General features: G+C 41.5%; 1 protein-coding gene across 25 annotated transcripts in view; it reads left to right on the top strand.

Moving 5' to 3' along the window:
* rimbp2b (RIMS binding protein 2b) overlaps positions 1-14,416 on the top strand; it is an 88,285-nt gene that overhangs the window by 51,393 nt on the left and 22,476 nt on the right. For 17 of the 25 annotated variants that reach the window (XR_012594310.1, XM_074638668.1, XM_074638663.1 and 14 more), the window contains 8 exons: positions 46-150; positions 4,221-4,271; positions 4,721-4,741; positions 8,329-8,533; positions 9,495-9,643; positions 11,178-11,257; positions 11,960-12,069; positions 12,148-13,011. Coding sequence is in view for 24 of the 25 variants with exons in the window: in XM_074638668.1 (XP_074494769.1) it covers positions 49-150; positions 4,221-4,271; positions 4,721-4,741; positions 8,329-8,533; positions 9,495-9,643; positions 11,178-11,257; positions 11,960-12,069; positions 12,148-13,011 (1,582 nt within the window). In the remaining variant the exon portion in view is untranslated. Of the gene's footprint in view, positions 1-45; positions 151-4,220; positions 4,272-4,720; positions 4,742-4,997; positions 5,280-8,328; positions 8,534-9,494; positions 9,644-11,177; positions 11,258-11,959; positions 12,070-12,147; positions 13,012-14,416 lie in introns of those variants that run through there. The other 8 variants (XM_074638671.1, XM_074638653.1, XM_074638651.1 and 5 more) reach the window with 3 other exon arrangements.

Here is a 14,416-nt window from a genome sequence, read left to right as displayed (position 1 = left end):
CAATCCTCCCTACCGGCTCTCCACCCCTGCACCCCCTGCGGACAGCATATGCGCGAGGCTGCAGAGCGGAGGCAGCAGCTAGAGTTGGAGCATGAGCAGGCCTTGGCTGTACTCACTGCAAAGCAGCAGGAGATTGAAGTTCTTCAGAAGGTAAGCGACGCTCGCAGCACCAGAGGTTTTTTGGGCTTTTTGTGTTTGCTCAGCCTGTGCATGTGTCAAAGAGCTTTTTGTTGAGCAGCCCGACAAAGGTGAAAGTCAACTCAAAGACTATCATAGAGAGCAGAGCAAAGAGGCTGTAGCACTCACTTCTCATCACTGGCACTACTAGAGCTCTCCCAGTGCATCCTTCAGCTGTCTAGCAGCTCTCCAAACATACTTGCCAACCTTGAGGCCCTAAAAATAGGGGGGGATTTCAACCAACCAAAGTGGGGGGTGTTGGGGTCCTCCTCCAGAAAAATCTGACTTTCAGAGACTTTGTTTCCTGCATTTTGGTGACTTTTAAAGAATGAAAATAACAAAATAACAAGTACACTGCAACAGCATTTTTTGTTAAATAGGCCTACTTTTAATTTTACTGTTATTTCTCAGGAAAGAAAACTGAATAATTTGCCACTCTGGCGTGAACTTCTGTAAATCTCTGGTATAAACTAGGCCAGTAGTCATCATTTTTTATTAGGGCTGTCAATCGCTTAAAATATTTATTCGGGATTAATCACGATTGTCCATAGTTGATCACGATTCATCGCAAATTAATCCCACATTTTTTATCTGATCAAAATGTACCTTAAAGGGAGATTTGTCAAGTATTTAATACTCTTATCAACATAGGAGTGGACAAATATGTTTGCTTTATGCAAATGTATGTATATATTTGTTAATGGAAATCAATTAACAACACAAAACAATGACAACTATTGTCCAGAGACCCTCACAGGTACTGCATTTAGAATAAAAATATGCTCAAATCATAAATCATACCATCATAAAGTGGGCATGTATGTAAAGAGGAGACTTGTGGGTACCCATAGAACCCATTTTCATTCACATATATTGAGGTCAGAGGTCAAGGGACCCCTTTGAAAATGGCCATGCCAGTTTTTCCTCGCTAAAATTTAGCACAAGTTTCGAGCGTTATTTAACCTCCTTCGCGACAAGCTACTATGACATGGTTGGTACCAATGGATTCCTCAGGTTTTCTAGTTTCATATGATACCAGTACAGCCCGCTACAACCTCCGAAAGATTGATTTTGTGTACCGCGTTATTACCACGTTATTACCGCGTTATTACCGCATTAACTTTGACAGCCCTAGTTTTCGCTCTGAAACACGTTATTTCCTCCCTCTTGCGGCACAGCAAGCACAGCTCAAACCGCGCCACGGTGTCGTGAGCAGCCCTCCTCTGCCGGGAAAAGACATTTGGTGTAGCTCTATTGTAATCCAGGTGGAAACAGTAGGCCTTATACACGCTGTAACCTACAGCGCCATAAACGGGGTTAGATGACGAAACAGAAAATAGGTTGTGAAAAATGCCATAAATCAGGAGAAATGCGGGAGAATTGTGAACCTGGAAGGAAACCGGGAGAGGGCAAGGAAAAACTCTCCTGGGAAAATCGGGAGCGTTGGCAAGTATGTCTTCAAACCCTGAGTGCTCAACATTTCAGCAGCACTCCTCTTGTTTGTTACAAGCAAGCAAATCAAACATTCAAACCCCAGAGTAGATATGACACTTTTTTAGAAATGCTGGCCCAGGCCATTTGATGGTTGGGCCTCCTCCTCTGTGCACTGGAGCTGACTGTAATGTCAAAGCGATGGCTGAGAGATCGCTGATACTGTAGTGTGAACGTGATAGGAATTGTCACTAATGCCTTTCTCTGGAAACAGTGTGTGTGTGTGTGTGTGTACCCACAGTGTTGATGTTGCCGCTGTAGTGTTGCTCTAACTTCACAGTCAGCCTTTCACAGGCAGAGTTCTCAGCTTCTTTCTCTCATTAACAGAAGCTCATTACTGCCTTATCTTCCTTCAGACACTGGCTGCTGCTCTCTCTGCATTCTCCCAAATTAATTGCCTGCAAAGTAGATTTATGAAATTGTAAAGTCCACAGATGCTCTAATATTCATGTGGAACACTTGTTTTTTCCTCAACAGATGTTTCGAGTTCCCATAAGAAAAATGGCGTGTATTATGCTACGTTTCTATACAGTTCAATGCCTCTATAATACCCAAACCTCATTCCTCTTGAATACACCAGCCTCCTTAGTTTAGTATTGATGGAACATAATTAAAAATGTGTTCGAAATTATATTTGTTTGCACATTCTTAGATATAACTTAAGAAACCATTCAAACATACACCCTGGCAACGTGTTCATTGTTTGAATCACCATCTACAGTATCCTCATTTAAAAAGAAATAATAACCAGCCTGCATTGCAATATATTGTAGCAACAAATAAATCTGGTTTCAGTCGGAGTATGAGATATCTGGGATTATAATGTCAGGACAATTTACATATGTGATGGGTCTCAAACCTGTGGGCCAGTGACCTGGTAGGGGTACTTGAACACCCTTTAATCCTTGAGAATGCGTGTAGGTGATGCTTGAAGCAGTTGCATGAAAAAAAGTCCACTTCTCTTGAAACTGTCTTTGCTTCACATCAGCCTGTCTTTTAGGTTTAGAAAGAGCCATTGGCCTTGGCTGGCACCGGTAACTTCCTGAAGTCTCCGCTGGTTGCATAGTAACTACTCAGGGCCAAAATATACCCCCATAAAAGGACAAACTGTTGTTTCTATACTTTGTTTTGAGATATAATGTTAAGTAGTGAGCTTTAGAGGTGTTGATAGGTGGATTTGTTGTCACCTTTGGACAGAGGCAGACTAGTTCCCAGCCTTTGTGCTAAGCTAAACTAAACAGTTGCTGGCTGTAGCTTCATGCTGAACAGACAGACATGAGAGTGGTATCAATCTTCTCAGCCAGAAGGTGGATCATCGTATTTCCCCAAAATGTCAATGTGAACTTTTCCCTTAAACATGAATTAAGAGCCAGTTTCAGCTCTATAGCTGTGTTTTAAAGAGGAACTATTATGCTTATTTTCAGGTGCATACTTGTATTTTGGGTTTCTACTAGAACATGTTTACATGCTTTAATGTTCCGAAAACACTTTATTTTTCTCATAACGGCTGAGCTGCTGCCTCTGTCTGAAACGCTCTGTTTGAGCTCCGGCCCCGCCCCTCCCGAAAAGCCCAGTCAGACCAATCAGAACATTGGTCAGCTGGCCCACTGTTGTGATTGGTCAACCGAACCAAACCCCCTTAGACTCTGCTCCAGCTCCGCTCTAACTAGCTTTGTTTAAGGGCGTGCCAAACTAGCCGCTAAGCAGGTATTCTGCAAATGTATTACTTGGTGACATCACTGGGTTACGGAAGAAAAGGCATGACTTCAAGCAAGGCGTTTCAGGCAGTTCAGGAGCAGTGTTTCTGTGTAGGAGAGTAACTCCCTTTGACGTGGACTTTGTAACTTTGCAGAGCTTTTACGTGCACAAAAAACAATATAACACACTAAAGGAAAGGGAAAAAGCACAAAAGCATAATAGGTCCTCTTTAAGTGGTGTTATAGCTGGAGGAGGAGCCTTGCTAGAAAATGAAATGATTTCTACGATTCCTATCGGGGGGGGAAACCAAAATGAGGAATAACAAAACATTTATTTGTGGGCTGGATGTAAATTCTATTATGGCTGGATCTGGCCCTCAGGCTGGTAGTTTGAGACCTCTGGGTTATTAGATGATCTCACGCAAGTGGTCTTCACAGGTAAGTGTGGCAAACTGACTTATAAATGCTTCCTTCATTATATTCACTTTCTTGCATGCACGTAATTGTTTCATGTTGACAATAAAATACGTTTAAAAAAAACATAAAAGGTGAAAATGGTGCAAGAAAAGCCGCAATATCTTGAGCTGGTTGTGGTTGAAAAGAAGAGAATTGCTCAAATCTGTTGGAAAATGTTCAATGTGAGGTCAAGAAATAAACTGTGTTCAAAGTGGCCTCACATACTGTAGTGCTGACGGAGACGATGGCTTTCTTTTCAACCATTTTCACCCCCGAGCGCCAATGAATGAAAAGGTGTTTCCTATTTGTCTGTAAAGGCTTTTCATTGGCGTTTTAAACTGAAACTTAAATGCAATATAAATGAAAGTGAACTGAAACACTGCACCCTGTGTTTCCCAGGCTCAGGTTGAGGCAAAAAAGGAACATGAAGGCGCTGTCCATCTGTTAGAGGTGAGCGTCTGGACTCTGGGCTGGGGGTGGTGGGGGGGGGTGACTGTGTGTGTTTCTGTGGTTTCTGTTGGAGGATGAGGGACTAGTCAGCCCCGGGGCAGACCTGTGTAGATCTAGAGCCATTTCCTGCTCTTCTTCACCTCACTACCTGAACCTTTATGCTCTTTTTCTTTTTAGTTCTCATGTTTTAAGATATGAATCCTGGGCTGAGTATATAGAATTTCTTGTCACAATATTGTTCAATTGACTTGTACTCATTTTAACTGAAGAGCTTTATCTATCTATCTATCTTTAATTTCATCTTTCTATTAGCATTGTAAAAAGGTGATGCGTATGTATGTGTGAGTCTCAAATTTCCAGATGTGTATGAGTGATCACATGTGTAATTGTGCTTTATTTCTTTCCTACATCTCTTTTTACTGAATGGGTGTGTGTTTATGCTTATACAGAACCACTTGGACAGCATGCAGGTATTTCAGAACTGTTTTTATTTATTTACTTAATCTTTTTTGACACCTTTCCCAGTATAGTCAATATGTTTACTTTGGCCCAGGAGGTATGGTGATGTAACGCCACATTACAGACAAAATTATTCATCATCTGAGTTTTGTATTGATGATAAACACGATAAATTATACAAGTGGTACTCTCAGGGTAAAAGGTAACATAAAGCATACATCAGTTCAAAACTAATCTGATGTGTGCTCTTTGCTTTTTGGTTTTCAGAAATATTCAGGGCTGCTTCTTTTCTTGGGCTTTTTACTACCCACTCAGCTCTGTTTCACATTTCCCCCATCAAAGCAAACTCACAAGCGGAGAGCTTTTTGAAAGTCGGGAACATGACTGACAGCATAAACTGGTCTTGATCATAAAGAAAAATTCAGCGACACTCGCTTAACAATTGATGAAAAGATTCAGAATATGGATCGACTTCAATTAAAGAGGGATGCCTGGGGCCTCAGTGACCGACCTCAATCCCACATAATCAAAGCCCATCGACACATCGAGGTGTGCAAATTTAACTTTATAAGACCAAACACGTGTTCAAAGTGTGTGTTTTAGATGTGAACAATTAAAACATATCAGGCTAAGGAAATCTTTTTGATTGGTAAAATACATTGCAATAAAAGAAGTCTTTATGTTTTGCAGATATTTTAGTTTTTCATCTAGAGTACATACATATTAGTCGATGCATCTCTATATTGATGCATACTGTAGATATTAAGCTTTCTGAGTGTATATTGTTATCAAAAGGATCACATCGCCAAACAGTGGTGCATCTGATCCTTTTTTCGTTGTAGCATTGCATGTCTGTTATTCAGCATGTGTTTTAATAACTGTCCTCTTGCCATACAGCTGAGAAACTGTATGTTGCCATTAAAACTAATCCCTCTTGATTTACTAATTCTATTTCACAAGTGCAGGAATCCCTTCGTTGTCTGTCTGCTAACAGCATGTTTTATCCAGCAACAATCTGTGTGCATGAAATGAACAGAACAGCATGTAGTGCTGTAGTAACAGAGGGGCGTTGCTGTGTGTTGGGCAGCGATAAATAAAATTCCATGGTAGCTCCAGTGTCCTCCAGAGCATCTGTGGGTCAGATTGTTGTCAGTTTGAGATTGATGATCAATCATCCAACTTGAGAAATCACGCTCTAGCGCCTGGAATTTCCATTATACCTGCCCAAACAATGATGCTCGGTTTGTCGGTGTTAGTTTGTGCACTTAAGTTTCCTGCTCTTAAAGTATACGGCTGGTGTTATTTAATATATTTGTCGTTGTTAACAAATCCCATGAAAAGACAGAGACCAACTATATTTACTTAACTTCCCTACCCTGTTTGTGGCTTTCAGCCCCAGGTCCATTCATTCCCAATCACAATGTAAATCTTTAAAAACAGATATTCTGTATGGAGTGCTACAGGAATGAGTCCTAAAACCTGGGAATTTGTGAGCATTTTAGCACTTCTGTTACCCTCGTCTGGAAAACAATGGTTGTTTTTGGATGGGTTTTTAGTTAGATGCCTGAAATAAGGTCTGTGGTTAACACAAGCTTAAGCTTAAATGTTTTGTTCTACGATATAAAATATGTCTGTAAATATCCCACTCGTGAATTTTGAAGCCTTTATGTGCCTTTAAAAAGGCTACAAGTGGCTAAATGAGACTACTAGATGTCAACACACCGACACATCCGCCTTTACAGCCTTGTTGTGTATACTCGCACTCATGTGATTGTGGTGTAGTTTGTTTATAGCCTAACCTTAGCTTTGTACTTCTGGCAATTGAATTCAATAATCATAAAATTGGTGTTCATTTGTGATGATTATCTTGCTGAACAAAACGTGTAAGTATCATAAACGTTTGTTTCCCACAGAACTTATTTTCTGCAATAATTCAAAACCAAATGGAAAAATCCCATTGGCTTTTTGTCGAGGGGAACCAGGGCGATGCTAACTTCCTGGTTGGCCTACAAAAATACGTCATCCCTGCTGCACTCTATTGTCACAAATATATATTTTCATTTGTAAATTGTGTAGTAATTCCCCGAAACAGCTGGGAACTGTAGTTTTTAGCAAACGTTACTCAAAGAGAAGTAAATGGTGCATTTGCTGGGTACTATTTTTAGCTACGGGTGAATACGCATTTGGTGCTCTGCTGAGTATTTACAGCAGCAGGACAGTGTACAGTATGTGGGCTTGACTTCAAATAAACCACAATGCCCATGTTGATCATTATGAAGGAACATGTTACCCAGTGCAACAGTGTGGCTCATTGATGTTTCTTTAATAGTCTTTGGACAACAAAGGAGCTCTACCGCACAGAGGAATAAGACAATACTTGGCTGGTTCTGGTCTTTTCAAGGGATAACTTGACAATAAGAAAAATATATAAAACATCATCAGCTTCATCCTCTAAGACACTGTGCCGTTTGGGTATGCATACTGCCTTGATGCAAGAGGCTTTTTTTTATTTTCAGTATCAATAGCATTAAAGCTGAAGGCGGTAACTTTGAGCAAATCCGATAAAATAAAGTTATTTTTATAAAACTGTCACTATATCCTTCCAGTGGTGCATGAGACAGATAATCTGTAAAAAAAAATCATGTTCTTCCGTGTCCTCTGGTGCTCCTAATGATATTTTTAAGATTTCATAGCACCAAAGGAAAGTAACCAATCAGAGTCAAGGAGTCTCTACAGCAGCTGTCAATCACTGCTCGCGAAACTCACAAACTCCGATCAAACGGTCAAACTAGGCAGCGCTGATCAAATATGAATCAATATTCTGTTACTGTAATGCCTATTTCTCTCCTCAAATGTTTTCAGAAACATCTTGTAGTGTACTGTTTAGGTGTAAAATTAGAAAGTTTGCTCTGGTCGGTGGGCGGTGCTTGTTTTTTGCTTGACTGTTTTCAACATGGTGCATGGACGGATCACAAATTTTTCTCATTTTTCTGAAAACATTTGAGGCGAGAAATAGGCATTACAGTAACAGAATAATGATTCAGCTGCCCAGAGACTGCTCGACTCTGATTGGTTGTTTTGGTTCGGCCACTAGAAACTTGCAAATGCCATTAGGAGCACTAGGAACATGATTTTTTTTTCCACAGATTATCTGTCTCATGCACTACTGTCAGGATATAGTGACAGTTTTATAAAAATAACTATTTATTACATTTGCTCAAAGTTACCTACTGGAGCTTTACCTGTAGTTGTGCATGTGATTTGTATACTGTCAATAGTAGTTAAAGTCATTTTAAGACGTTTTTCTCTGTAATGACCAATCCATATGTTATAAAGTAAACCTTATTCCGTGTTCTATTTGTGTGTAGATAGTAGACGTATAGCATCGTATATACGTACCTACTCTACTGTGTGTACTCTAGTGTTTCTGTGTGCACAGTGTTCAGTCCTGCATCCTGTGGTTTCCTTATTTTCTCTTTTGTTGTTTTCCCTTTGTTTCCTATCCTTTCTCTCCCTGCCCATCTGTCTGTCTGTCTGTCTGTCTCTCTCTCTGTCTCTCACTCCTCTCTTGATGACTCTCCTCCCTCACCACCGTCAGGCCAAAGTCCGTGAGCTGGAGGAGAAATGCCGGTCTCAGAGTGAGCAGTTCAACCTCCTGTCAAAAGAGCTGGAGAAGTTCCGGATCCAGGCGGGGAAGTTTGATATCCTCAGCACTGAGCCGTTGACTGTGTGTGAATCTCCCGGGTCGCCCAACAAATCCCTCTCACAGCTCCTTAATGGACTGGCTGCCCCCATAGGAAAAGGTACGTCTAGGATCTTATTGATGCCGTTATGCTGTGATGAAGTTATTCTTTTTTTTACTCTGATAAGTATTTTCAGCAAAGAAAATGGTAATATTGATTTATTGTCATCATTTCAAGTGGCTGAAACCACTTCTCATTTACGACTGAAGTTAATCAATTAAACCAAATGAGTTTTGCTTGATGTAGCCCACGCTCACTAAATGTATCATTTCTGTCATGTGAGAGCTGCTGGCAGTAACTCCGCACTGGAAGAGGAGTCAGTTTCACTCACCATGAGGTGAACAAATTGCAGCTGAAATTAGAAGTCTGAGAGGCTTCTGACTTAATCTGCAGTAAACACAAACTGTTAATGAAATAATCAATCGTAGTGAGAAATAGCCTCTAGCTGGAAAAACTTGTTCTCTGTTTGTTTTTTGACTTGTTTTTGTGAAAACACAAATGCTTCACTAATTACAGTAGTGTGTATCCTTCAACAGTTCAACTTTTAAATTTATTAAATAACAAAAAAGTCATAGTCAAGTCAGCACACTGACACACTGACAGCTGTTGTTGCCTGTTGGGCTTGAGTTTGCCAGGTTATGATTTGAGCATATTTCTTATGCTAAATGCAGTCCCTGTGAGGGTTTATGGACAATATTTGTCATTGTTTTGTGTTGTTAATCGATTTCCAATATTAAATATATACATACATTTGCATAAAACAGCACTCCCATGTTGATAAGAGAAGTAAATACTTGACAAATCTCCCTCAAGGTGCAGTTTGAACAGATAAAAAAATGTGCGTTTAATCGCGATTAAATATTTTAAGCGATTGACAGCCCTAGTTGTTACAAATGATTGGCAACAGAAGAGTACAGTACTGTGAGATATCAACCTAAATGACACCAGCTTTCTCTCTCTCTCTTTTGGTTTGATGTGAAGATGTGAAGATCTGATGAGAGACGTTCTGTTTGTTCCACAGGCAATGAGGCTCCAACAAGCAGATCTTTGATATCGGAGTTCATCCGACCGCTCCAGATCAGTGGAGACAAGCCCGAGCTCCTCTCTGTCAAGCCAACATTCCTCACTCGCGGTCGAGTCAGCAGCCCGGCGCAGGGCTTCCTCCCTGAGGTACCTGATAGTGTCCATTTCTATCCCATATGTCTTTGGCTTTAATGCACATTTCTCTATTTACACTTTGCATGACATCGAACAAACTTCAAGCTGCACGAGGCAAGACTATATAAACATCCGAAATGACAATGTGAGGCTACAATAGAGAAGAATCCCCAACAACTTAGACGCCCTGTTGACCCAAATTAAATCCTGTTGTCAGGTATGGGAACTTCCACTAACAGCAAGACACAAAACCAAATTCAAGGGTCCTAAAGAGCATTAAGTGAGCTCAACTCATCAATGTTAAATCTGTTACTTCACCTTTGCAGAGGTGGGACTAAGTAATTCCTTTGCAAGTAAGTCTCAAGACATTGCACTCAAGTCTTGAGTCCTATATTTTGAGCTTTGAGTCCCAAACAAGTCACAATGCACTCTTCACCAGATGTAATGCCATTTTCAACCCGCACATTTTGCATACTGCAATTTGTTTTCTGTTGACCACCGCATAGTTTTTGTACGCAAACAAAATCATCTTTGGTATAATTTTTTTCAACTGGCACTCGATAATGCAATGTTAGTTCTTCATGGTTCTCTCCTGCAACTTGATTTGATGCTGTCAGATTGGTTCAAACAAAGTGTTGACTTGCTGGGAATGAATAGTGTTACGTTAGTTGATTCAGGAAATGAAGGGAAATCATGAATTGAGTCATGGCACACTTTTTGAATACATACTAATATTTGGTCTTGGTGGAGGGTATTATATATTTTGAAGACAAAAGGTTAAAGTCTGACTCTGAGTCTGATTCGAGTCCAAGTCATGTGACTCGAGTCCACGCCTCCGGGCCTTTGTTATCTTTTAGCAGCAGTTTGTAACAATTTTGGGAAAAAGTGCTGCTTCATTTTAATCTAAGTAATGTGTTTGGGTTGAACAAGAGAAAATCCATGCAGCAGGATGCAGGAGGCTTCCCGGCTTTACTGAGCCGGCCAACTGTTTGGGATAGATAGAAGATATTTTCAGTGTACACCAGGGGAACAATTTAAATATATTAATTACACAGCTTTGTTGAATACTAGATTCTGATTGGTCAATCACGGTATTCTAGGGTCATTATAGCGGACCGTTTCTATATATAATAGACCGTTGCTATGGGCGCAGTTCTGATTTCGGGCTCTGGCTCAAGTTATTGACTTCTTCAGTAAGTAGCCAGGTAATAAGCTGAATAGTAAGTCATTGTTGTCGATGTGCTGCATCGCCTTGTCTGGGTTTATTTCACAATAATGACCGGCTCCCTGTATATTATGCCATACGTATATTGTGTGCTTTTTTTTTGGAAGACTTTCAGTGAACTACAGAGCACAGACACTGGGATTGATAGACCCAGTATTTTTGCTTTTACACCGTCTACTGTATACTCAAATGAGTTTATCTGCTTCTTCCTCCATAAGATGCAAAATCATTTCAACTTAAAAAAGCTTGCCACTCTGATTTTCTGAATATGAAGTGAAAGGTGTTGAAAATAGGATCATTTGTGTCACTGTGTTTTTCTAGATGGACAAAGAGCTCAGCTCAACTACCAGGTCCAAACCGAGGTTCACGGGGAAGGTTCGTCTGTGTATCGCTCGGTACAGGTACGTACACACAACATACAATTACTTATTCACCTGTTATTCACTTGTTTAATTTGAAACACTGAACACAGACAAAAGAATACAACCTCTTCCTGCAATTTGTAATCAGGCCAGTGTGGGATGAGACCTTTACTGTTTCCAACAAGTTCGTTAAAGTCCTTGTAGTGCTTTAACTTATATTTCTAGTGGTTTCAGTGCATTTTTGTATATTCAGTGTTAACAGGAGCTTTGTGCTAACACAACACAAACCCCCGAACAGTTGACCGTTCTAAGAGACGGTGATAATTAACAAGAGAGGTAGCCAAAACACCTTTACATACCTCTCTACAGCAAACCGAACTGGCTGCTCAGTGTGGACAAATCTAGCTGAGATTATTTGCTTTCTCTCACAGAGCTTTAGGCTATGGTCATAAAGATGATTCAGTGTTTCTATCTCTCAAGAAAATTACCTGTCAGCACAAAAAAATAATTGGAATCCTCAGAGCACAAATGTGTGAAACTGGGCCAGAGCTTTCAACCCACAATGTCCTCCTCAGCTCGTATTTACAAAAGAAAAAAAAACAGAATAAATAGATGAAAAACAGAAACAAACTTCATATTTTCAAAGCAGCACAAATCATTTCCCTTGACATACATATTAGAGAACTGGAATGGTTGACATAAAAAAAATCATGAATTGTGCATTTATGTTTTTCGCTGTAGTTACAATCCTTATGACGGGCCTAATGAGCATCCTGAGGCAGAGCTCCCCCTGGTGGCAGGGAAGTACCTCTACGTTTACGGGACGATGGATGAGGACGGCTTTTACGAAGGTCTGACCTGCATTGATGTTGTTTAATCTTCTATCCTTAATATCACCACAATACCAACTATGCGCTTTTGTTTCTCAGGAGAGCTGCTGGACGGACAGCGGGGACTCGTCCCATCCAATTTTGTGGATTTTATCCAAGATGGGGAGACAACCTCTGTCCAACACAGGGACACAGTGGCTAAAGAACCTGGCTACCTCAACCACAGTAGCCTGGGGTCTCAGAGACTGAAAGTCGGCACAGGAACGGTAACGGGCATAAGCAGCCTGCTGTCTGACAGTAAACTAAGCACCAGTAGCTTGGGCATGGACCTCCTGGGCTCCTCCAGCAACGGGACGGGAACCTTGGACGTCAGCACTGACGAGGTCGGTGAAGACATTGTGCCTTATCCCCGCCGCATCAACCTGATTAAACAACTGGCCAAGAGCGTGATCATCGGCTGGGATCCTCCCGTGGTCCCGCCGGGCTGGGGCTCCATCAGTGGCTACAATGTCTTGGTGGATAAGGAGTTGCGCATGAGTGTCCCCTACGGGGGCAGGACAAAGTCTCTTCTTGAAAAGCTCAATCTGGCCACCAACACCTACCGGATCTCCGTGCAGAGCATCACCGACCGGGGCCCGTCGGACGAGCTCCGGTGCACTCTGCTCGTGGGGAAGGACGTGGTGGTGGCACCTTACTACCTGCGGGTGGACAGCATCACGCAGGTCTCTGCTGAGCTCTCGTGGATGCCCAGCAGCAGCAACTACAGTCACACCATCATACTCAATGGCGCAGAGTACGACATGGTCAAGGCGGGGGGCTATAAGTACAAGTTCTTTAACCTGAAACCCATGACAGTTTACAAGGTGAAGGTTGTGGCGCAGCCGCATCAGGTGCCTTGGCAGCTTCCGATGGATCAGAGGGAGAAGAAGGAAATCTCTGTGGAGTTCTGCACTCAGCCTGCAGGTCAGCCTCTAAAGCATTACTCACATTAGCACGTTTATCTGCTCAGTAAACCACAGTAATGCAGGGACTTTTCTCTATGTGGTTGTATAGTCACGGCTAGACCTACTGGGATATTTTTAGCCACACTAGCATGGGATGGCAATGTTGGTCTGTTGGTTGGTCGCTGCTTTGGTCCAGACTGAAATATTGCCATTCGTACAGATATCAATGAGAGAGAATCTGTCCTAGTGACTCTGGGGATCCCCTGGCTTTGTCTCTAGCGATACAGTGATGTTGTCATTTGTGGTGTATTTTGAATTATCTGAAAATTATTGGATGGATTGCCATGAAATTTGGTGCACACATTCAGAGGTTAATTCGAATACCTTGTGGTCTTGGTGATCCCCAAATTTTATATTTTTCCAACACTTTAGTTTACGACAAACTCCTTCAAAACTAATGACATTCCCATCAGCCTCAGCTGTGCTTTTTGTTTAGAGCTAATTAGCAAATGTAAGCATGCTAATCCCACAAAACTAAGATGGCGAACATGATTAACAATATACCTGCTTCTCAGTGCTTTGATGACATTGCCGGGCCGGTGTTGTGTTGAATACTGTTTCCCCGACGATATGTTTCCCCCTACCTAAACCTGAAGCAACCCGTATCCCTAAACCGAACCACCGAGGGGGTCGCTATCATTTTAACAGGAGGGAAACACGACAGGGGGAATCAAATTCAACACCGGCCGTGCATGCTTTTAGTGCATGTTCTTGCATGTGAGCGTGCCCCACTGGCTTTTGCCGTTGCTTGCACTGTTAGCAATGTTAGCACCATTGGCTGCGAGCCTGCCGGGTCACTGTTGCCATGTTGAGAGTCGTTTAGAGGCAATAGAAATGCTCCCAATTGCATATTTAGCACCTTTAACATCAGCAGGTTGATGTTGGCATTTAGCAAAAAAGCAGTGCCCTACCTAAGTACAGCCTCACAGAGTCTAAAACGTGGCTTTGGTCACCTGTCAAATATGAGTCAAACATTCCTTAGCTTCTTTTATGTCTCTTTAATACCTGAGAAAAAATATCTGTCTCTTTAGCAGTAAAATACTCCACTATGTTTACAAGCCAGTCGCTAACTCTGTGTGTCTGCTGTTTAGTGCTGGGAAGGTAGCGTACAGAGGGTTTATCAGAGCCTTTTCTCTGTAAACAAGTGCCGGTTGTGGCTGGAAACAAGGTTGATGAGAGCACTCAAACTGAACCAAAGGCTTAGTTTTGTTAGTGTCTTCAAATGCAGTCAGTTTGTAAGAGTTTGTATAAAATGTGTATTTATGATAAAGGCGTATAACATTGCTCCCCTCGTCCATCTGATTGCTGTTCTTGTAGTCTAATATTCACTTTTCAAAGTCATCTGATATTACAAAATGAAAGCA

This window comes from Sebastes fasciatus, chromosome 6 (assembly GCF_043250625.1).
Source record: "Sebastes fasciatus isolate fSebFas1 chromosome 6, fSebFas1.pri, whole genome shotgun sequence".
NCBI classification, from domain to species: Eukaryota; Metazoa; Chordata; class Actinopteri; order Perciformes; family Sebastidae; genus Sebastes; species Sebastes fasciatus.
This window is presented reverse-complemented; position numbering and strand designations above follow the sequence as displayed.